Source organism: Perna viridis, chromosome 13 (assembly GCF_037379345.1).
Source record: "Perna viridis isolate PV_CMFRI_1.1 ecotype Kerala chromosome 13, ASM3737934v1, whole genome shotgun sequence".
Lineage (NCBI taxonomy): Eukaryota > Metazoa > Mollusca > Bivalvia > Mytilida > Mytilidae > Perna > Perna viridis.
In genome coordinates this window covers 12460257-12485637 of record NC_142457.1, presented here as the reverse complement: position 1 = coordinate 12485637, position 25381 = coordinate 12460257, and the positions used below count along the sequence as shown (strand labels likewise).

The 25381-nt window shown below is 32.6% G+C and overlaps 2 protein-coding genes across 2 annotated transcripts; both read right to left on the bottom strand.

Annotated features, from left to right (window-relative positions):
* Nucleotides 1-3: 3 nt before the first annotated feature.
* On the bottom strand, nt 4-25380 carry LOC148599619 (microspherule protein 1-like). Its single transcript, XM_088559641.1, has 13 exons — nt 25166-25380; nt 20659-20960; nt 20122-20166; nt 19576-19656; nt 12369-12478; nt 10666-10774; nt 8916-9054; nt 8412-8487; nt 5787-5815; nt 5267-5359; nt 4418-4500; nt 2173-2388; nt 4-362 (listed from the first exon to the last, which is right to left on the bottom strand). Exons 1-13 carry the CDS (start codon nt 25269-25271, stop codon nt 276-278), a joined length of 1476 nt encoding a protein of 491 aa, XP_088415767.1. The 5' UTR covers nt 25272-25380; the 3' UTR covers nt 4-275.
* Nucleotides 14749-19538, bottom strand: LOC148599620 (uncharacterized). Its single transcript, XM_088559640.1, has 2 exons — nt 18590-19538; nt 14749-18087 (listed from the first exon to the last, which is right to left on the bottom strand). The coding sequence occupies exon 2, from the start codon at nt 18068-18070 to the stop codon at nt 15122-15124; it is 2949 nt and encodes a 982-aa protein (XP_088415766.1). The 5' UTR covers nt 18071-18087; nt 18590-19538; the 3' UTR covers nt 14749-15121.
* Nucleotide 25381: the final 1 nt, after the last annotated feature.

The window sequence follows — 25381 nt, the reverse complement described above, 5'->3', positions numbered from 1 at the left end:
AAGTCAGAACTATAAAAATTATATTATTCAATGCAAATTAAGTGTTGTTTTTAAAAGTACGAACTATTAATCTTTCATGCCTTTATTTCAATCTTTGACTTCCATAGATTGTCATTAGAGCTAATGTTTTGCTAATACAATGCACATCCTGATCTTAATGGCCTGTTTAGGAATGTACATGTACAACAGAACATTGTCATGTCTTTACTTTCCTCCCTGAACCAACCAACTTGGCCCAACTTTTGTCACTCAGTTTTGCCCTCTCTATTAGCTCATCATGTGTTTGTCTGCTTCTGTGTTTCTGTTTTGATCACGTTAATCAAATCCTGGTTGACAAGAAAAATAAATCGCAAACAGGATATCTGGAATGGTAAATGACACAATAAGGATTGTAAGTCTCCCCATAGGACCTCATAAAGAGTTCATAAGAATGAGCTCTGAATTCCCACTAAAAAAGAATAATAAGTGGTTGTTGAAAACTTCTAGAAAATTATATGTAGAAAAATTCCTTATGTGTAAATGGGATGATAAAAATATACTTAAATCTTTATACATACCTGGTTTTACAGAGCAAACTAAAAAAGCAGAAATTGCCAATGGCAAAAGTAAACTTACAATAAATAAGAGGCTCCCAGGAGCCTGAATCGCTCACCTGGTTAAATTTTGCCTTTCAAGGGCAATAACTCTAATAAGGAGTTGTCAAACAATTTTGACTCAATTTGATTCATTGGAGACTTTTGTAAGCCTTATAATAAGGATCATTTCAGCAATGAAAGCTATTGGCTAAACCTAACTGATTTGGAGATGTACACAAAAATCTGCTGTCTGACCCCATTTTTCTATTTTTCAAAAATCTAAATGGTCATTTTGTTAAGGATACCCTATAAAACAAAAATGTCAACTTTCATTGAACTTTGCACAATAGTTTCTAAGGAGTAGATTTTTTAAAGTAATATCAAAAACAGCAAAAACCATCTAAAAAGGGGAATAACTCCAACATGGGTCAAAAGAGTTTCACCAAAATTTGGCCACAGATAGATCTCTTCATGCTGAATACTTAAACCCATGTCAAAATTCGGTTAAACCTAACCGTTAGGGAGATACATGCAAACATATGATGTCTGACCCCAATGTTCTATTTTTAGTAATGGCAGCCATGTTTTCTAACCAATCAAAAATCCAAACTATCATTTTGTTAAAGATACCCTATAAAACGAAATTGCCAACTTTCATTCAATTCTGTAGAGTAGTTTCTGAGGAGAAGATTTTTTAAAGTAATAACATCAAAAAACTTCCAAAAAGGGCAATAACTCAAACATGGATCAACAGATTTTCTCCAAAATTTAGCCACAGATAAATCTCATCATGCTGAATACTTTTACCCAATTTCAGAATTTGGTTAAACTTAACCGTTTTGGAGATATATGCAAAAATCTGCTGTCTGACCCCTATGTTCTATTTCTAGTAATAACGGCCATGTTTTCTAACAGATCAAAAATCATTTTGTCCAGGATACTTTAAGGAACAACCATTTTAAGTTTCATCCAAATCCATTCAGTGGTTTCAGAGAAGATGTTTGAAGAAATTGTTAACGACGACGACGGAGGCCAAGTGATAGCAATAGCTCACATGGCCTATGGCCAGGTGAGCTAAAAAAGAACATAATGTTTAATTCCTCTTTAAAGCAGAAGAAAATCAGGACTGTTTATACACAATAAAAAATTTAGTGAAGTACCACAAAGAATGGAATATTCAAATATCCACTGGTATGCATCATATTGTGAACCCAGAAGTAGCAAAAAAAAATGCTGAATGGTCTTTCACTTATAAAAAAATACACATGAAGGAAAAGACTTACAAGCCAATAGAACAAAATATTGCAATATCAAACAGCTACAGAAAATAAGGTAAACTTTGTAAAGGACTGAAGAATACAGGGTGCATGTGGTTACAGGGAAAAACCAATAATAGTTGCATCTCATTAAGCGGATGTCTAAACTACCTATCTTTGTTCCATATTATTATGAAGTGTTATTTTTTAAATAAGGTAGTGCTATCTAAAATATCTAGAGAAAAACAAAATTTCATCGCATGTAACAAGGTATGATGAAGAAAGGGACACAATGAGGGGAAAAGGGAAATCTCCAGAATATTAAAGAAAAAATATTTTACCTCTACAACAGAATTATTATTAAGTTTTTGCTTGTTCCCTGCTAGTACTGGTTTTCCATCAACATAGATGGGTCGTTTTCCTTCGTTTGAGATAAAGAATTCGCCTGTATTCCGTAACTTTACGATCCCCTGTCGTCTTGATATTTTCCAGGCTGGTCCTTCTAAGGCTAGATCAACATCTACCTGATTGTCTTTGGTTGCTCGTCCTAAAGTTATCTAAAACAAAAACCAAAAAAAGAGTGATACCTTAAATGTATTAATTTTTGCGGATGCTAATTTTCGCAGATTCTGTCTAGTGAACATAGTTACAAGTATCAATATTCACGGTTTCAAAAAATGATAAGTGTTCTATAGTGCTGAAACTCAATTTTGCGGATACTATTTTTCGCTCTTTTCTGTCCACTATGAAAATTAGTACACCGCGAAAATTCATACTTTTACAGTAACAGTTTCAGATACATTTGACCTATATTACCACCATCATCTATTAATACAAACCTGTCTAAACCAAATTCTTTTGGACTTCAGAATGAGTTCAATTTAGACAGGTGTTCGGTTTACCATGAAGGTTCAAAATACATTTATAGTGAAAAAATGTTTGGTTTAAATGAGTTTCAGGTTTTGTTTAGACGGAGTTTCAGCATTTGGTGTAGACAGGGTTTCAGAGTTTGGTTTAGACAAGATTTCTGGGTTTTGTTTAGACATGTTTCAGAGTTTGATTTAGACAGGTTTCAGGGTTTGGTTTAGACAGGATTTCTGGGTTTGGTTTAGACAGATTCGACTGTATATAAAGATAAAAAGGGTTTTTCCCCAACTTATTCTTCAATAAACTGTACTTGAATAACACTTGAGGTTGAGAAAGAATCATAGGACAGTTGTAGGGTAGATACCTAAGTATACAGAACAGATTACATGAATCACCAAAATATGACCAAGAGTGTTGAAGAACGCTTAGATTTAATGAGTGTGCAGAAGTTGAACCTTGTTGATGTATTATTGGCACAAGTGGTTGTACTTTTGTTATTCATAATACTCAATATAAAGATTTTCTCCATAATTTATTACTTTTTTCAACATATATTTTTAATTTTGTTAATGGCAGAATAATAATAATAATCATGTTCTGAAGTTTGTGCAGGAGAAAGCCCAAGAGTGAAATTGCCTAATTTATTTGTTTTAAATATTAACCACATCCATATATTAACAGGTCAATTCTTTATTTCCATCAACACGTTTCACCGATTGTAGTGAACCCATCAGGTCACAAGTGGTGTTGTCTTATTGTTTTTATTTATTCTACAAGACGCAATGTAGGTAAAGACAAGAATAAAATGCCTCACAGGACACAGCTTGATATGACAACAGGTTTATACCCTGAATAGTTTAGATATATGTAGACACATTTAACCTCAATACACTCTTAACTAATGTAAGGACAGGTATAAATACCATACAATTCGTGTGGCTTTCTATTTCAATAGTTTTTGTTTTTAGTACTTCATGCATACACAGGCAAATATTTTTCACGTGAAATTCATGTTAATCAAGCTTCACATGAAATTCATATGAAATTAACATGATTTTCATGAGAAATTCACTAAACACGAATTTCATGTGAACATTTTGTGTGAATTTCACATGAAGGCTCCTTTCACCCGAATTTCACATGAACTCCGTCACTTAGTTTATTTGCTCAATTCAGGTGAAAATCATGTGAAATTCATGTGAAAATCACGTGAAATAATTTTGCCTGTGTACAATTATTGTTTGGATTAAGATCTTCCTTTATATTTGACCCTAATGCTTCTGATGAGAGGTAACTCCTAGAATTATGTGTACAGCATATTGAAATTTGTAACATATATGACTGACATTCTTGTACTTTTTCCCTACTCAAATTATGCACTTTTTGTGTTTTGTAAGAATTCCAATTTTTTGGGCTAAATAGAAGATTTTTTCATCACCTATTTTATAAGAACAGTGAAATATAAGTTATTTACATACCTCTCTAGACCTCAAAAGACTGAAGATAAGTAATTTACATACCTCTCTAGACCTCATTAAATTGAAGGCAAGTAATTTACCTTCCTCTCTAGACCTCATTAGATTAAAGATAAATAATTCACCAGGCGTAGCACCCAAATCTCAATTGGTAAGGCAGGGGTAACAAACAAATATATCTGAAAAAATTGTGTTAATAAACTACTGTGTAAAGTACCCTGTTCTACATCCCTGATTAACATACCTCTCTAGACCTCATCAGATACCGTACCAATCTTCCTCTTAATACTGCTAAAGTCTGATTATCAAAATCTGGTGGACTTATACCTATGGAGAATATAAAAATATGGCTTATCAAATACAGTAAATGTTAACACATGCTTTAAAAGTAATACCAATTTTTTTGGTTTTCCTCATACAAATATCATATAAAAGGTTTTGATAACACAGGAATGACATTCCTGCTTTTGCATGAATTATATTAAAGTCCATATCAGTTGAACAAGTGTACACAGTTTCATGATAATTTTACCATTTTTATTCAAGGAAAAACCTGAAGACTAAAAATTAAGATAAGATACATAGGATAATAATATTTTAGGCAAGAACCTACACAAATTTTGACTAAAGGGTGCCAATATTTTCATTATATCTAATACAATTACCTTGACATTTTAAGTAGTAGTATTTGTAAGAATCATGCAAAATCAGAAAAATGTCATACACCCCAAAAAAAAGGCTACATATTTTTATTTTTGAAATTTAGTTGTTTTATGGGTCTATATTACGAAATGTGTAATTATTCATTCCAATCTATATGCTCTGAGAGAGATAATTAACATAGAAAATCCAACAGATTCTATTGTATTTGAGTGTTACTTACAGAGTTGAGTTATCTCCCTTAATTTTAAAATCTACAGTGCATTCTATATAATTTTATCTCCTAAGAACACAGGGTATAAAAAACTGAAGGTTAATTTCTGTTTACTATGGCAATTGAAACAAAATATCAAAAATAAAAATATGTAGGCTTTTCAAAAATGTATCATATTTTGCACGATTCTTAGCTGGAGTGCTACTTAAAGCACTATACCTGTAACACTGTCAACAAGCACCTGCCACTTGGGTAATTCTTGTTCTAAATGTCTAATTTCTTTCTTGTTTCTTCTATCTGCTACTGCTAATTCTATATTGAAAAGACATTGGAAATTAACTTAATTTTGTTAAAACTAAAGAACTAAAGAGATGTGGCCTGAATTTCTTTACCATCATATATATAAAAAAATTCAAAACATGTTTAGTGTGCAAGTAATAAAAAAATATAATAGTCCATTACAAACTAAATAAGATATGGTCATCACAATTTACAGAACTGGTTAAAAAATATTTATTTCACGCTTATACTTTGGATTTATATGGACATTTACTTTGTTTTTATTAATAATAAATCAGATTTCTATACATTGCCATGAATGATAAGGGGTAACCCAAAAGTTGAAATGAAAACTACTGAACAAATTAAAAATCTAACAGAACAAAAATACCACATCAAATTACTATGACAGCAAAGTATGGGTTATACTATGTTACTAAAAATCATTTCATAAACATACCATGTTCTAAAATTTCATCAGACTGATCTCTGGAAAAAATGAAAAGAACATCTACTACATGTTACTTGCAAAAAATATTAACACCTGTATAATAATATCAATATTCAAAAAATGTCTTAAAAACAGTAATTTAATCTACAGTGAAATCTTTCTAAACCAAAATATGAAAAATCTAAAAACCTGTCTAATCCAAACACTGAAAAAATCCAAAATCCTGTCTAAACCAGACACTTTTAAGTCTTGTTATATCAATTTCAAGGTAATTTGAATCTTGATTAACTAACATTCTATATCTATATTCTATATCATTTTTTTGTCAGAAAGAGGTTCGGTTAAGACAGAACTTCCCCCTTAAGTCTGTTCATAAAGGAGAGGGGGTGACATAGAACAAACAGATGAAGTGTAATACTACTGATAATGCTTCAGTGTAAGTGTTTGTATGAATCAGGCAAATAGAAAAAAAATCAGAAAGATGCATGTCAAAACCCCACCGATCTGACAATGTAATATCACTCAAAAATACTTTCTCTATTTGAAAAGACCCTTATTTGATCTCTGCATCACTGGTTTTGTGTAGAAATTTTTCAATAAAATCTTAGAAAAACGAAGATTTTGACAGTTATCTCCCCTTGAAAATGTTCATTTTCAGTGCATTTCAATAAAATTGTAACTCAATGGTCCAACATGATATGGAAAATCTTGTCAGTTATTCTTGATTGTGATGGTGCAAATAGTCAAATTACACTATCAAAATGATGGGTTTTTTTCATACCATTCTCCATCCACTGCCTGATTTTTCCAGGGACTGACACTTAAGTAGTGCAATGATGATTACAACAAATCAACCAATTAACCAATGTCACCTTTTGTCTTACGAAACCACAATGACCATGAATTTGAAATTGTTCTACTTTTAACTTTCAATGTTTCAATGGGTATGAGTAGTAATCTTCACTTTTGTTGGGGTAGAAAATTAACTGGAGAAAATTTCTCCATGAAACTGTATTTTTTAAACAACCAAAAATTTATCATTATTTTTTTTCAAAATTAACAATTTCTACCCATCAGCACGTTCACTTTAATAATAGAATTTGTCCACTCTTAATTTGAACAATTTGCATCGTATTGACCAGTCATGATTGGATAAAACCATTCATTCAAATAACCGAAGCAGCAGTATGCAAATGATGAAATCGAAAATCAATTTGCCATGGATGAAAATATTTGTTGTATCAAACTAATGAACAATATGCAAATGAAGACTTTAAATGAAAAAACAATTCACCAATGATAACAACAGTTGCAGAATCAGTCTAATATTCAATAATTGACCTTGACAATGAGAGTAATATAAAGCTCAACTAATGAAGACGATGCACGCTAAGTGTGCACTTTCAAACAGTTTCACCAGGATGTCATTACATGAAAAGTTTAAAGCACGCCACCATCCAGTGTGTACATTTCAATAATTTGACCTAGATGCCAACACAAAAATAGTAACAGTAAAAAAACTTAGAAATAATATAGTTTGATACAAATTTCATTTATTTTCCCATAATACTATCTCGATAAGTAAAATTGTATAAAAAAGTTATAAGCTACCGTAACATCTATGATTACAGTGAAACTTCTTCAAACCGGACCCTCAGAAAACCCATCTTCCGTTCAAACCGGCTGTTTTCAAAAGTCCCGGCCGATATACCTTAAAACCAGTGTTTTGTCTTCAATAGACCTTCCACCCCCTAAAACCGTACACAGACCAGTTTTTCATAGTTTCAGTTACTTATTTCAAATAAAAACAACCTCTCAATTCCAGCCGCCTGTTTATTGTTCACCAGTAAAATAATAAGTGTGTCAACAAAACTGTAAATGATAACGTAAAATTACGTAATTAATAATTCATTCACTGACCGACTTGCTTTTCATCAGTGGACAGATGGTAATTGAAGGGGACAGTAGTTTAAACAACAAATTTAATCCAGACATTACATTTTGTCACTGGTTGGGTGTTAATTGGTGTGTACACACGTCAGGCAACCAGGGTCATTTAATAGTACGATCTTTACGATCTTTTAACTGTCAATTAATGTGACCAGTATCCATGTCAAAACAACAAAGGGGTGAAATTATCAATTAGACTTTGCTGATAGGTGATTTATGAAAACAATACAAATGATTGATTACCATCAATAGCCCTTTGATTTTTCATACACATTCTTTCAAAACCAAGAACACTTTTGTCAACAGTACCATTAATAAAATCAAATCATTTACAAATGATGCAAGCTTTGAAATGTAATTAAAGGCAAAAAGCTTAGCATTGGAATTAAACATGTCTCGAAAAACAAACACACAAGGTGAAGGGTGGTAGAACACATTAATGGAAACAGCTCTTCGAATGCATTGATATTTTTCACAAAACCGGTCACCCCTATAAACCGGCCATTTCCTCTTGTCCCAGTGGTGGCTGGTTTGGAGAAGTTTCACTGTATTTAGACAGCCAGTAGATTTGTTGGAGGGATTGGGCTAACACCTCACCCTCCAACAGAATCTACTGTCTAAATAACCATAGATGGTTGCCGAGGAGCTAATAGCATATAAAATTAACAGTATGTTCATACTCACTTTAAATCATCATCATTCAACATGTCTTCAGCATCAGAGAAGTTTAATACATGGTCTCCTCGTGGCATTGGTTGTACTGAAATAAACCAATAGCTAAGATAAGGTCTATGTTTCCTGTATAGGGCAAAGTTGTTTTCTAACATGTAATGTCCATCTTCAAAGCCTTAATTTCCTAAATATCATACTTATATTATAAGCAAGTTAATCTGGCAAATATGATAGAAATATCAAACTTGATATACCTGATGCTGTTGAAAAAATTTCAGTCTGCTACATGACTTACATAAGAATGGAAATATTCTTCAAGCTAGACAGTGACTAATTAAATTTTTTCCCAACCTCTTATTGGTACCAGTGTTTTTTTTTATTACAGATATATCTGTCTGAAATATTTTGGGTTGTTCACAAAAGATGATTTTTTTCCTCGTTTGCATGGTTCTTGTACTAACAAGATCTTGATAATCAGGCGTAAAACTTTACTGTGATGAGTTTGTTACAACAAACCTGATTGGTCAGGAAGTAGATGATACTGTTTCATCAGTAACCAATGATTGTGAAGAGATTTGGGGTTCCTTGAAGGGAAAAATGATTCTGGATTCTTGTCTATCAGTTCCTCAAATACTTCCAAATTAGGCTGACTTGTCTGAAAGAAGATTGTACATGTAAAGAACTTGCACTACAAATAACAAAACTATGGACAATGAGCTTTATGGAGGTAGACCTAGGGTAAGGGACATAACTCATTAAATCAGTGATATGATTGCATCATATCCAATTTCACCAAAGCTTCTCAAGCTTTCGTTTGAAGCAGAATAAAATGAATCCAAGTTAATTAGATCCTTATACAAGACTGATGTAAACGCTGAATACAAACATTCCAATGATTTTTTAAGAGTCATGTCCCTTACCCTAGGTCTACCTCCTTAATATAGGTATCCCTATGTGTGTCAGATCCACAGAGTCGAGCAGCTACTAAACCTGCATTCACCAATAATGATACAGGTTAAAAAAAATTCAAGAGTTAACTTTTTTTTCAAAGCCAATCTTAGAATAATTATTTTTTATCCAGATTTATTTTACAGTTACATTTAGAGAAGGTAGGTTGTAAAGTCATGGTGTTGTTATGAAACAAATTTCTTAAGCAAATTTTATAACATTCTTGTTTTGTTAATGAACAGTTATGTTAAAGCACATTCAATGTTCAACCCCTTCATTCAGTGTTAAGTCATAGACTTAGAAATAAAAAATGCAAAAACAATTAACTACAAAAGAGAGATTCATTCTATGATGACAAACATTGTACTTAAATATCATTTTAATCCATCCAAGCATTTTTTATTGCTTGGGGAAGAAAACTATTCTTAATTCCAACAAGTGCTGATATCAAATGAATCTCATGACTCTACAGTCAATTTCACAAAAAGTTTAAAGTGTAAAACAGGTCGTAAAGAATTATGTCACAATGCTATTTTTCATTATGGCCTATTGCCTTACTACTAAATGTACACTGGAGACTTTTATTAAAGCAACTGCTACACTACTGTGAAAGTACTTTAATTCGTGTATACCAATTTTCGTGGATTACGGAAGAGAAACATAAGTTTGTGGATTTTTTAATTGGTGGTTTTGAGATTTTTAGTGTACACATCAATGGAAGTCTCTTTTTCGTTGGTTCCGCGTGGTTTGGCCTACCCACAAAAACCATGAAAATTTGTACCCCACGAACAATAGTACTTTCACGGTATATAATGATTAATTGTACACTTAAGGCTTCTCTTGAGTTGACTACTGCATTATACAATGACCATTTCATCATGTTATATAAATATATATGTTTATGCTACTTGATGATGATCCACATTTTTACCACATCCGTAAAATCCTGAACTACGATTTCATTCTATAAATTATGATGGTAATGTAAATCATCTTTGTTTCCTGTTTTAATGTTTAGGCCATGTACTTGGATTTTTTTTACATAAGAATCTTCCAGTTATTGATGCATCGAAATATATTTTTTTGCCAATATTTAATAAAGATATAATGGTGGGTTCACAATCTGTGGAGTCTAACTTGCAATCAAAATTCATAGAAAATATGTGGAATCCATAGAGCATAATTCCTAATTTGTGGTCAAAATTCATAGAAAATATGGAAAATCCATAAAAGTCAACACCTCTGCATGGAAAAAGATAATTAACTCTAACTTCTGTCTATGAGTGAGCCTGTACACTATCATATTGTTGGTACTTACAGATAAAACTGTTCCCAGAAGATTTTCTTCTTGTTTACTGAATAATGTTTTCGACTGTACATTTGATATAATATCTGGATGAAGTTGTTTGATGGCTTGCATGGCTAATCTGTAAAATACATATAGAAATAATTTACATTTATATATCTTATAATGGTTAAGCAGCTGCATAGTGCGGCCCCACCAGTTGTTGCAAAAAAAAGTACATGGCAGAGTGCAAACTAAATGAAAAATGAAAGAAGAAAATGTTTTTGTGTTAATTAAATGTGCAACAGATCTAATTTAATAAGCAACAACAGAGAAGCCAAAACAGGCAAAATCATAGCATAGTATACAGTTAAAAAAGTTGAAATGTAACAGAATAACCAGGATTTGAAAAGGATTTAAAAAACCAATCAATGCATCCATTAAAGCAACCATTCCAAATTAAGTAACTGAAAAACTCAAGGTCAGTTTCAAAAGAAATTCCTATTGTCAGATCCATTAGGTTATGACATATATATAAAATATTTGTAATAAAATTTAGGAAAACAAAGCTCACTAAAAGATGCCCCAAATTCTGAATCCACTAAAGGATGCCCAACTACTCAATCCACTAAAAGATGCCCCCACCACTCAATCCACTAAAAGATGCCCCACTACTCAATCCACTAAAAGATGCTCCCTCTACTCAATCCACTAAAAGATGCCCCACTACTCAATCCACTAAAAGATGCCCCCACTACTCAATCCACTAAAAGATTCCCCCACTACTCAATCCACTAAAAGATGCCCCCACTACTCAATCCACTAAAAGATGTCCCACTACTCAATCCACTAAAAGATGCCCCCACTACTCAATCCACTAAAAGATTCCCCCACTACTCAATCCACTAAAAGATGCCCCCATTACTCAATCCACTAAAAGATGCCCCACTACTCAATCCACTAAAAGATGTCCCACTACTCAATCCACTAAAAGATGCCCTCACTACTCAATCCACTAAAAGATGCCCCACTGCTCAATCCACTAAAAGATGCCCCCATTACTCAATCCACTAAAAGATGCCCCACTACTCAATCCACTAAAAGATGCCTCCACTACTCAATCCACTAAAAGATTCCCCCACTACTCAATCCACTAAAAGATGCCCCACTACTCAATCCACTAAAAGATGTCCCACTACTCAATCCACTAAAAGATGCCCCCACTACTCAATCCACTAAAAGATGCCCCACTACTCAATCCACTAAAAGATGCCCCCACTACTTAATCCACTAAAAGATGCCCCCATTACTCAATCCACTAAAAGATGCCCCCATTACTCAATCCACTAAAAGATGCCCCCACTACTCAATCCAGTAAGTATATGGTCAAGTTGTCAAACAAGAAGATGATGTTACGTCAGACTGAAATCGAATCCAACAATATGGCATACCTATACAAAGCTCCTGTAAAAAGTGGCTGTGATGTAGTAGAAAAAAAACTAAAATGTATAGTGCCCAGAAACCGATTGACAGATAGACAAACACCATGTTCACTATATACAGTTATGCAGTGAGGTCTTGATTCCCTTGATTACTCTTCCACTAGATTTGTCTGTTTTCCTTGTCTGGTCTTGGTTCCCTTGATTACTCTTCCACTAGATTTGTCTGTTTTCCTTGTCTGGCCTTGGTTCCCTTGATTACTCTTCCATTAGATTTGCAAAGCAACAGAAACTTACTTTGATATAATAGGGTCATACAGAAGGGCGAACCATCTCTCTTGTATCTCCTTCAATGTAAATCTACAGGAAAACTTTACACCCAGATGTACTGCTGTTAGATCACTAGTCTGTAATAACATAAAAAAATTAAACTATTAAACATGTACTTGTAATATTTGATTTATACAGTAGGGAGCACAGTCAATACAAATCGGGAGTTGAAATAAGTCCATAGGAAGCAAATTTCATGACAAGCATCCAGACCAACAGAATATGCCAGACTAAAATCTGTTTGGTCAGACAATATATCCAAGAAATGTGACAGGATGTCCAGCAGATTTGAGGCCATGACTCTTTGCATGAGTAGGAAATGTTTGACAGTTATAGTTTTGGTCAAAGGTTTTAGATGTCTGACAAAATATTGTTCAAGTGGAATTTCCGATGGGCCTAGCAAATCAAAGTTAAACAGAGATTGCACGTTGGGCAATCCAATTTTGGATGTTTTTTTTTTCTATTAACCATATCATAAAGACAAGTAAATTTCACTCCAGGCCATGAATATTTGACCATTTGGAACATTTTATTTTTTTCTACTTGAAAATAAGGCTACACATACAAGTATATAGGAAGTTTTTTACGATGCACAAGAATTGTTTACAAAAATGGCAGATCATTACGAAACAGTAAAATAAACGATTCATTTTCCTAAAAAAAAAACCTTTGACTTTGGTTCACGGTGCCATGAAAAGGGCACAGGGTGTCACTTGGAAAAAGGAGGGCAGACCATCCTGTGAAAACAACCTAGATGGAACACAGCTTACTAAAATAGTACTTCAATCACTGGTAATATAACCTACCAATATTCTATCCCTTGTAAGAGTTTGGAGTTTACTGTACATTCTTTTAAAGTTTGATTGATCAAATTAAAGATAAATTCAAATATTACCACACAAAAATAATAATTTCACAGTAAACTGATTATCTCTACACCATAGGTGGACTTAATCTTTTCAATCATAACAGTGGAGGATGACATACTCTAGGCAAAATTCACTGGCCAGATTGAATTGACTTGCAGAATCTGTTAATCTAATTAAGAAAGAAATCAAAGAAACTCCATTCTATCATTGTTTCACCTTGGGCTGGCCATTTATGTTGCATTGTTTTACTCTGTGCAATAGCCAGCTGTTTTCATATTTTTGAAAAGAAGCAGCCTATGTGTGGCTCGATATGTTAGTCATGTACATGTGTTTATCACTTTTTTACCATGGCTGTGGTCTAAAAGGCTTCAAGCATGTCATATTAGAATCATGGGTTATCAGTACTTATAAATGTATAGTTATGCATAAGCTTGTAATAAACTTTTATATGGAACCAATACAAGTCACGTGGAGCAGTTCATTGCATGCGAAACTTAGTGCTACAGGTTGATTTTTCTTTGTACATGAAAATGGGAGGGTAACCTAAAGATCATTTCACCAATGCATTTTTTTTTATTTCCAAGATGAATATGTTGTTTTTCCCATTTTTGCAAAGTGTGATTTAAAGAATCTTAGATGGCAAAATATCCAGAATCTTTTATTTACTTTTTCATTTTTTTTGTTTTTTTTGTTTTTTGTTTGGTTAATTGTTTTTCACCTGTTAAACAATGTTTGCCCACTATTACCAAGAGTAATCAAGGGAACAAAGATTCCATCATAAATCAATTAGAATGTAATCCAGGAACAAAGACCAGACGTGGAAAACAGAGACACACACAACAAAGAACATAAAATAATCAAAAAATACATACAAAAGTGGTGACAAACAAAAACTGCAAATTCAGAAGTAATTGCATGCATAAATTGTTGCAATTTTGGAATCACAGCCAAAAAAATGGTGAAATGTCATTTTAACTTCAGTGATTTTGAGTAAAAATCATACATAAGAAATTGTCCTATGTACATCTTGCAATTTTTAAGTTTTGTTACTTTGTTGCATTTTTCACCCAAAAAAATCATTGCAATAATTCCTGAGTCTACAGTGGTGTATTAATGTTGATTCCTAGCTATTTTCATATCAAATGTCATGATGGTTTTGATCTATTCTTCTCGAACAAAAACATCAGCTTATGTTTGCGTTGTTGGAGTATATACATTTGCACAATGTATGCAGCAACTTTTTCGCTGTACCTGTGTATATTATTGTTTTGAGGCCAGCTGTAGCCTGTCCTGTATGGTGAGGGTTTGCCTGTTGTTCATTGAAGACCTATGAGTGGCCTTGGGTTGACATTTTCAACCTGTAGGGGTTGTTGTCTCTTTGACAATTAACCATATCTATTCTTATAACATACTTGTATATTGGTCTTATAATAACACACTTGAAAAGAATTAAAATTTATTATACATTCTACTAGAACATTTTTCATAAACATTTGAATAATCACAATTAAAAGTATAACTATACAAATTCAAACATTAGTGTAATTTATGAATGAAATAAGTTTTTTTTATGAACATAAATATAATAATAAGCAATGCATTTATACAACAAAAACTGTTCCATTCACAGAACTATAAAGTAAAATATAAACCTCAAAAAATTATACCAATTCTACCAAAAACTGTATAGCAAAAAAAAACAGCATGAAAATAAAGTAGATGCATAGATCAAAATAGTAATATACAGTGAAATGGGCAACAAAGATTAATATTTAGAAGAATAATTATCAAAAAAATATACAGTACAATAATTTTCCTCTGGTACAACATGTACAAGCACATCAAATCACTTTAGCAGTCACTATGATGAAACAAAGCACGAAATACAGGGAGTCTGAGTTTCTGATTGAACAGGACATTAATTGACTGATGAATGAATGGAACACATTTCAGAAGCCATGTCTCACCAGTGATGTGATACTGTTGAGTAGTAGCATTCCTGACTGCTAGTATCATATCAATGTCCAGACTGTCTGTATTCTGACCAGAAGCTGTCTTCCCACCATACAACTCTAACAATGTGAACAAGTGCCAGACAAGGTTTCTGGCAAATATCTGTGGATTACCTGCCTGCTTGGCAACATGGGCAACTAATACAGTAGAAATTTCCTTTGTTTTGTTACAGTATCCTGGTAATTCTTTGATGTTATGTGGATAATTATCGACGAGGTACATCAAATATGAGCTGCTCAGTGTTCCAAGAAGGAGATAAGGTTTTAGATGCCAAAACTTGTTCAAGTACAGTTCATGGAAAACCACTGTTGATGATCGTAAAACATTACTAAAAGACTCTTGTCCATCAGCCTCTTCACGGCTAAAGGGTACACCATTCTGCTTAACAAGACTATGAAGAGTAGATCTATCAGACACAGAAGAGTAAGATGTATTTTCACTGTAGCCTTCACTTGAGTTGCTATGGTTACGACAGTTTCTATGACTACTGTTTGTAGACATGGAAGCACCATCACCACTGAATAATAACCTCCTTCTTGATGAGTTTTTCAGAGTATCTTTGCTATTATTCAACAGCAAAGACTTGTCCTCAGAATCAAGGTACTGTTTGTCCATTTTATGAATGCCTGTCACATCTAAAACTTCTGTGCTAGAATAGTCATATTGATTCACAGGTTCAATGTCAGAGATTTCTGATAGACTTTCCATTGGAGATCGTACAAGGAACATATCACCAAAGTAACGATCTGTAACTGCAACAGGTCTAGAGGGCAGCACCATCTTCTTACTCCTTTTCTCTGTATGAGGATATGCATATTCACCCTTCAAAACACAGCCATGTTTGGGGTCCTTTGATGCAGATCTGGGTTTTCCTGATTCCTTAAGGTGTTTTTCTATTTCAGCAATCCTCTTGAAGATCCAGCTGTCATGCCCACCATTGGACTGATACTTAGAATAAGCAGAACTGTTCAAAACATGAGAATTTTCTTTTGGGTCAGAGAAAGAGTCCATGAATGTTGACATATCGAGCATGCCAGACAAGTCTCCAAGTCTATCTGAAGTCATGTTAAGTGATTTGTCTCTACCATCATCTGAGAAGTCATACTCAAAGAACTGGACTCCTGTAGAGCTTGCCTGAATTGAGGTTGGTGATATTTGTCTCCCTTGTGTAGCTCCACCCCAACTCTTCCTTTTAAACTTCTTTGTTAAGTAATTTTTCAGTCGATTAGCTCTCAGTAATATTGAACTCTTGGACTTTTTAATTTTACCTTCTTTATTGTTAGTTATGGCTTCACTACATTTGCTAACACTATTTTTTGCCTTAGAATTGTCATTGACTACTATATTATCAGTTGTTTCTCCTATAGATGAATATGGACCAGAATCATTCATAGGCTGATTACCATATTTCCTCAGTGGATTGCTGACTGTGTGTGACCGTCTACGAAATGTATCCCTGTTGAAGGTAGAATTGATTTGCAATACCGAACTACTCCTCTTTAGTTGAAAATCAACATGTGAAGGCAATGTACAGTTGAGTTTAACATTGGCATTGATGGATTGGTCTACACAGTTGTCAAGGAGATCTGTTTGGCTAACAAACACAGGTGTATCAAGGTCACTTTTGTCGCTCTCATTACCATGACTTCCACCCTGTGATAAACTGAGATTGCTCAGTTCTGATACAATGGGAAGGGTGTAAGATCCTTCACTTGATGAAGCTGATGGTAGTCTTTGATTTGTTGCAGTCTGCTCATGTGATCGATCATCATCAGAAGCAGACGGGAGTCTAGAAGTTACTTGGACACATGATCCACTTCCATAATCAGAATCATCAGAATGTTTGTTTGAGTTCTCATTGGGCACATGTTGAAAGTCTACAGAGGAAGATTTAGAATCAAGACTTTGATGAGAGTTTCCATTTTTTAAACCCTCTACACCATTTATCAAATCATAACATTGCTTTCCATTGTCCTTTAAATTGTTCAATTTTTCCATCACAATCTGTCTTGACCTTTGAACTTTCTCCAACTGATTTTGCAATTCATTATTCTTTTCTTGCAATTTAGCCTCCATTTTTGTCTGCAGTTCACTACATTGAAGCTGTATGTATTTCAGCTTTCCATCAAAAGTTTTTCTGAATTTTGCAACAATGCTACGACATTTTAAACAGCAACTGCAATTTTCAAATTGTTTGTTTTCTGCAAAGAATATTTCACTATGAAAATAGTCAGTTTCACCTTCAGCTATTGATTCTGAACTGTTATTCACTTTCAACGACTCTGGCTTTTTGTCAGCAGACTCAGACTGGTTAGAAAATACAGGTACATTAGGATTTGTACGAATCATACTCCGTCTGATCGAAGCTGAGGACTTCAAGCTCTTAGAAATAGGTGTTATGGTTGAACCTAATGAAGTCTTGCTTACAGCACTGAATTTATCAATGATGAAATCAGTAAATTGCACATAACAATCAACTTCCCTCTGTAAGAATACAATGCAACTAGAGAATTTCAGGCATGAACTACAAGCATGCTCTTCATCATGTCCATGTGCAAGAATTTCAAGAAGTTTTGCAAAGTTTTTTGTATCTCTCTTTGGGTTTGTGAAGAAATGTGGTGTCAGGCAAGATTCAATTGCTTCATAACCTTGAATCACCAAGTTGTTCACTTCATTATCTACAGAAACTAGGTCAACATGGATCCCATTCAAAACAGTCTCGAGACAACTTAGCTGTGCATTGTGGGTAGAGCACACAATTTGTTCTTTGTCAAACTGCATTTCCATCTTCAGCTGTCTTTGATCTAGGAAGGAAAAAAGCAAAAATGAAAAAAAAATTATTTGAATTAAGCACTAATAGGTTATTGATAGTATCTTCAGGAAATAAAATAAATTACAATCTTTACTATTGAAGGTGTGTCGACTTATTGATTAGAAACAAAATATTAATGATAGGTACTAAATAAGCTAGTAAATGTAAATGTACCTGTACATGCAAATGAAATTACTACTGAATCATTTTCCAAAAAAATTAATCATTCTAATAAATACATGAATCCTATACCATTTTTGCATTTTTCATAAATTACATGTATTGTACAGTTTAAAGTATACCATCCAATCATCCCAAACATTAAACATTAAGCAACTTTACGTATTGCCATGATTGACAAAAATAATCAAAATGTTAACTAAATAGATATCACTATTGTGTTTTATATTTTTGAAATATACAGGCAAATTTCCTAAATATACAAGTATGATTATTTTTTACCATAGAAAATAAATACATGTACTATATCTTACCTTTTTGTATAAAATTCCAAGTTTACCGATGGTCTATTGTTCCATCATGGTAAAGAAGTAGTCTGACGAAATTCCAGCTCAATGGTACACATATACATAAATATATTTATATAAATCTTCTTTTGAAGTCATAAAATATTTTTTTTTTTTTAATTCAATAATAATCTCTCTAAGTTGATTTTTGTCAGGTAAACTACCTTTGATGTCAATCTTATCAACTCCTATCATTTATAATTCTCACCTGAGTATATACAGGTGACAATTAGTACAGGAGTATTTACAGGTTATTAAAACAAACCCTGTGATCACATAATTACTCAAGCCATGCTAAATCTACTTAAAATCAAGCATACTAATAATTAATCATTTACAAAATAAATCAATCCACCATTTAATCATTCCATATAATTAATTTAATTATTTCATCAGAATATGCACATGTTCAACATAAAAGAGTCCAAGCTTACCTGACACAATAGATCAACACCAATGGTATAGAATGCAAACTGCGGTTCAGTAAAAGATTATCTTTTCAGTTTTTTCTTAATTTAACAAAGAAATAGCATTTACTCATATTTTTTTAATGTAGACATGTGCCAAAATGATAATGGTTAAAAGAACTAAGGGTATTTTTTTTTAAATCAGAAGAAATAAATCATTTCAATACAGAATATATTGCTACAGTGTAACTCAAAGTTGAAAATATGCATGTATTTTGTTAAATAAATAATTTTCATCATTGCAAACATACTAGAGTACTTTATAAAGAGTACTTTATAAAATTCAAATTATTCAGTAATAGTCAACAATAAAAAGTAAAGCACATACTACATTCACTCAAACACTGTATGTTAAGACAAGACAGAAACAAAAGAGATTTAATACAAATTTGAATGGCAGAAAGCAGAAATTCAAAAGTCTTTTTTTTTTTTTTTTTTTTGGGGGGGGGGGGGGGTGTATCTAAAGTAAAAAAAAAAGATGCCTACCTGTTGTACAGCTGTAATGAGGGCTAGATCATCTTGTGGTTTCCACCTTCCAAGATCTTTAGTAGAAGCTGGTGTTGTTGGCTGGATTAATACAGATTAGACAAATCAAACCTATCTTAAATAATTACTAAGGATTTACTTTTCAGAATATTTAAAATTTCATTAATTTAATTATAGTTTTGCCTGATGTTTTCTTACTAACCTAACCCCTTGATCATGAAAGCATGAGACTAACCCACTCTAAAGGGGATAGTTTAACCAAACTATTTACCAGATCACTTTCTTAAATCATAAATACATCTATATTCAAATTTATAAAGATTCACACCTACAATTTTTTTAGTCAATGTGATATATATATATATATATATATATATATATATATATATATATTATGTGTTTAGATTCCCATTAACTTGGGCATTGTAGTTTAAGAAAATGACAACCATTATACATGAACTATCTTTTAAGTGAAGTTCTCTACTACATGTAGTCCAGTGGTAAATACATGTACATTCAAATGTAACATGTGTGCATGCACATTACCTTCTGTCTTTTGGCTCTTCTTGCTGCTGATGAAGTTTTTGATGTCTACAAAATAAGTGATAAGTGAACGTGAAACAGTAAAATAACAAAAATTCTATTTGATTTGGATGGTTTTACATGAAGTTTTATTTCATTACTTCAGTACAAGTCTTTGAAAGAATTAAGCAAATGATACGTAATAGCACAGTCCTAATACTAAATTAAGAAAGTACAGTGCCAAAAACCAAAGAGGAAGAAATTAAAGCGAAGAACGTAGCGCTAGAGGCCAGTACTAATAATATTTGTCAGTACATCATACAGTACCTAGAATTCTTGTCAAAAAACTAAAAAAACAGGGTATTTTACTCAGTAACTAATTAAGACAAGTTAAAAGAAATGTGTTTGTTATCCCAGCCATACCAATTGAGATTTGGGTACTACGCCTCTGAAAGCACAATAATACCCAAGGCAGAACACAACAGCTATCAAATTGTACAAGATAAAATATCAAAACATACAAATATGTACAATTTCAGCTTAAATTTTAAGAGGAAATACCTTTTTCTTCTCTGTTGTCATAGTAACTGGTGTTTCTTTAATGATTTTGATAATAGGTTCAATTCTCTCTTTCTCTGTCAATGATGGCTGTGGAACTTTCATTCTTGTTGTTCTTTCTGTCTTAAATAAACTACTTTCAACAAGCTCATCATCAAACTTTTTACGCTTAATTGATCTTGAAGAGCTTCTCCTTTCAGGAACAGCATTCTGTAATATTGTTTTTGAAAATGATGTACGGCTAGGTCTTGTTGTGACAGCCTCTATAATTGCAGGTTTACTGGTTTCTGTTACAGCGGTAGGCTCTGTAAAACAAAATTTAATTTAGAATTTAAGGTTTCATTTCTTAATATTTCATAAACTTGGAAAAGCACTGACCACAGCATATTTTAAATAAAGAGCGCTTCGTGTCCAATACGTGTCATGCTAAAATTTGACATAACAACTGTAGAAGTCACATTAATATGTCTAATATTATAAATTTTTATATCATTTTGTTAAAATATGTAAAATACCCATCTTCATTATTCAAAATAAGTTCAACTTACAAGTACATATACAGATATGTGATACAAAATATTGTGTATTTATCTTGACATGTATAAGTGATGCAAGATTTACTTATAAATTTCATTATACATGTACATATACATGTTCATGTATGTGTATTTTTTTATGATGTCAGAACAAAAGAATTCGCCTTTCTTAATGAATTATGCTACAATTACTTTAATGAGCCTCAGACTTTGGACTAATGGTTTACCGTGAACACTGTTAAATTACTCAATATATATACACACACAGTCATTGTCAACTGTGGAACCCATTATTATAATTTCTGCAATAGAGGATAATTTTTACACCAGACCTGTTCAATTTGAAGACTATTAAACTATTCAATATATACATACACATGTTCAAATGTGGAACTCATTACTAAAATTTCTCCAATTGAGGATAATTTTAACCACAGACCTGTTCAATTTGATGACTGATAAACTATTTAATACATACACACAGTCATTGTCAAGTGTGGAACCCATTACTATAATTCATGCAATTATGAATAATTTAAACCCCAAACCCCTTCCACCTGAGGACAGTGCCATGACAACCTGTACCTTTAGCGAAGTCAATAAACTGGCAAGTAATCCAATTCATACTCAAAAGCAGATAACCTATTCTATCACAAAAGGTTTAGAATATGCATGTATGATTATTTATTCCAATAACTGATGTGTAGTTATTTTTGTTGTCTTGACTATCCTTGGAGATCTTAGACAACCAAGCCTTACAGGCATTCTGTAACAGTAGCTGTTAGTCGGCTACTGGCACTGGTAGGTGGTGGTGGAGTAAAGCATTCAAGAAATCTAACCAAAGAACAGTCATAATGAAATACCGTCTGAACGATAGTCATGTCAGACAAAAATCCAGTTGGTCAGATAGAAATTTTGAAAGTTTTAGACTGCTTAAGAAGCAGATAAGGTTAAGTATGAGTTTTGGTCAGACAAATTGGAAATATTTTTCGTAATGACTGAAAGAACTATATTAAAGCATGCCTTGCTAGCAGCTGTCACTCAGTGTTAAATAATTGAATATAAATGCCATACCCATGTTAAAATCAGTACAAATCTACCCCTTCCAAGAATTATTTCTTTTCTAATAAATATTTTATTTTGATAAATTTGGTAATTTTTGTGACAAAAATTTCCCTAGGCATAGCAAAAACAACAGCTGTTATGTTTAACCTCCCCTGTATGGAAGTTGGATTATTTTTGTATATTTACATGTATGTCATCGTATGTGTTAAATGTGTGTCTTTATATAATTGTTTCAATTAGATAACCTCTTAGCCATTAAATCATCACATTACATTTTTAAATGAGTGTTTTATCTGAAAGCAACTGTGAAAGAAAAAAGGTGGGGTTGTACCGACATGTCTGTTTGACAATATGAAGACGTCATATTAGAAGTGAATGCAAAGCATTGATATAAGCAACAAAATTCCAGTGTACTCAATACCATCCAAATTCCGATGAATTCTAGAATAAAGCAACTTCAATCAGCAGGCTTAAAAGATCGAGTAAAGTATTAGAGGCAAGGGCTTTACAGAGAAAACACCAAGAAACTTTACTAAAGCCAAACCCATAGCACTTTCTGAGACAACCCTAATGAAGATACAATGTGACAGCAAATTGAAAATAGTCTATTAAATATATTTGTTTAGGGCGGTCAATTCCGGTTACACATTTTGGGCCTTTTGAAACAGAAAACCTATCAAACAATAAATATTAGAATAACATACAGTTGTACATTATCTACATGTACATGACTATGAATGAATAGATGACTTTCAAATTTACTTTGATACCTAACAAGTTCTTTATATCGAGGTCAACTGGCATAATATTAAGAGACATTGCAATGGGAACCAAGGGACCAGAAACTTAAATTGATAACTACAATGAATTTTTATATGATACATGTACATGTATGTATTTTAATGGAGCACTTCAATTATTTTTATGTTCAGACATGTTTTTCAAGACAACATCCTGTTCTTGTAGCCTTCAAATCAAATGTAAATTCTTTGTCTAACATGAAAATATAAACCAGTTTCCACCAGATGTGATGAATATGGTAAATGTGAAAGTCATCTATTTAAACAGACTTTTGCCAACTCATGGAATTTTCAGAACATAATAAATAATTTGGCAAAACATTATTTGGATATGGAGAATAGTTTGTCCAGATACGGGTTACACATTCTGGACTAGAGTAGTCGGTCGCCTGACCATTGCTTCATAATTTTTTGTAATGTTTTTGAATCATGAAGTTTTTAATTTCACTGCTAACATTTCCTTAATTTTAAGTAGACAATATTTCCATCAAATTTACCTATCTGTCAATGAGTAACATTATCCTGAGTCTATGTGAAAATATCAGTATTTTATTGTCGAAATTATAGTCTACCACTCTCATTTTTTGTGTAACATCACTTAAATTTGATTGGTCAATTGAAGGAATCTAAATTGAACGGAAGTCATTCAGAACTATAAAGTCCATCTGCTGGGATGGAAAATTTCATATTTTTCAATCGTAATCATCTTCAAATATAGAAATTAATAAATGCTTTGGACTATCTGTTCAAAAGATCTTTAAAAAAAGAAATTTAACCAATACAGAAGATAGGGCCTAAATTAAAAATATGTTTGTTTGGCCTTCACCGACCAACCCAATTTGAAGGACCTGACTGAAATTATGGTAAGCCATGATTAAATTTTAGAAAATTTTGATAAATTCAGCAAGTACTGAAAATTGGCACTCGCTAAATTTGAGTTTTTTGGGTTATTTCTGGACTTTATCTATTAGACATAAAGAATTCCACTAGTAAATCAAAGCAAATGGAATAATTTATACTGGCAAAGTTTAATTCCAGCTTGCATTCAGTAAGTATTTCCCTTTAAATCAACTACTGATAGCTGCTACATATTTTGAATTAGCTTGCAGGGTTCTCCATACATTAACAAAAGGAACTATGAAGCTTCATGTGGCTACAGCTCCTAGAATTCAAAGTACCTGGATGTTCGTAAAAGAGAATAGAGCCCCACTGCACAATCTCAATCATTTTCTCTATTGAACTTATACATTCATTGGAGTATGGTAGAAAAGACAATATGAACATATATCAACAGTTACACTTTTATTTAGGAACTATATAAATAACAAAGTATTTACATGTACAACTGTATTATATAGGAGAGTTCTTCATGATGTCATCACTTACTTGTGATTTGGATTTGGTTGGCAAAAAATCCATAGAGTGGAATGGGGCATCAACTTTAAATCATCATAACTTTTTCGTTTTTTTACAATAATTGAAAAATTCCTTTGGTTCTCTATATTGCCAATAAAACTCTTTTTATCCATGGAATTTTCAAATAAATATTCTGTAATTTGACTATATCAGCATAAAAATTTAATGAAAATAGAGGTTTACATATAAATATTTCAAATTTATTTTTTAAGTCAAAGAGTAAAGAATTCACATACAAAATATGAATTATTTTTATCTAAATGAAATATTTTACAGAACCAAAATTGGATATAAAAAAAACAAAGCTATAAAATTTTGAAAATTGGGATGCTAATCATGAAAGTGCTAATTGTTTATTTAGTTGTTTATTTGTCAACCAATTATACACTTAATGATATGCAAATCAGTGAATATGAGATTGGCGAACTCTACTATAGCACTGGTCAGTGAAGTCCACAATGTATTCCACTAGCAGACTGATTGTTAAATGGTTCAGGCTAATCCCTTTTGGGATTCAGTGCTGGAGATATTTTTGGTTTTGACCACCACTAAACTGTGTAGGAGGTAAGTCATATTAATGTTCAGTACATCCGCTTATTTGTGAGTTGTGAAGTGTAAAATTGGTTAATATTAATTTTGGGAGGATAATAATTAATGTTTGAGTGTTTCACTGTTTTGTTTTGGTGGTCTTACTATAACTAGACGATACAGCAGTTTCTGGGCGTATTTGTTCAGCTTGAGTATCTCCTGATGTAATACTTTCGTCAGTAGACAAATTTCCTGGGTCTAAATCAGCCATGGCCGTACAAAAGTAGCTAGAATAACAAATAATTTCAGAGCGTTATTCCTATAAAATAACCGGAAGTTATTCTTCAACCATTTCATTCAACCTGGTCCCATTTAAAAATC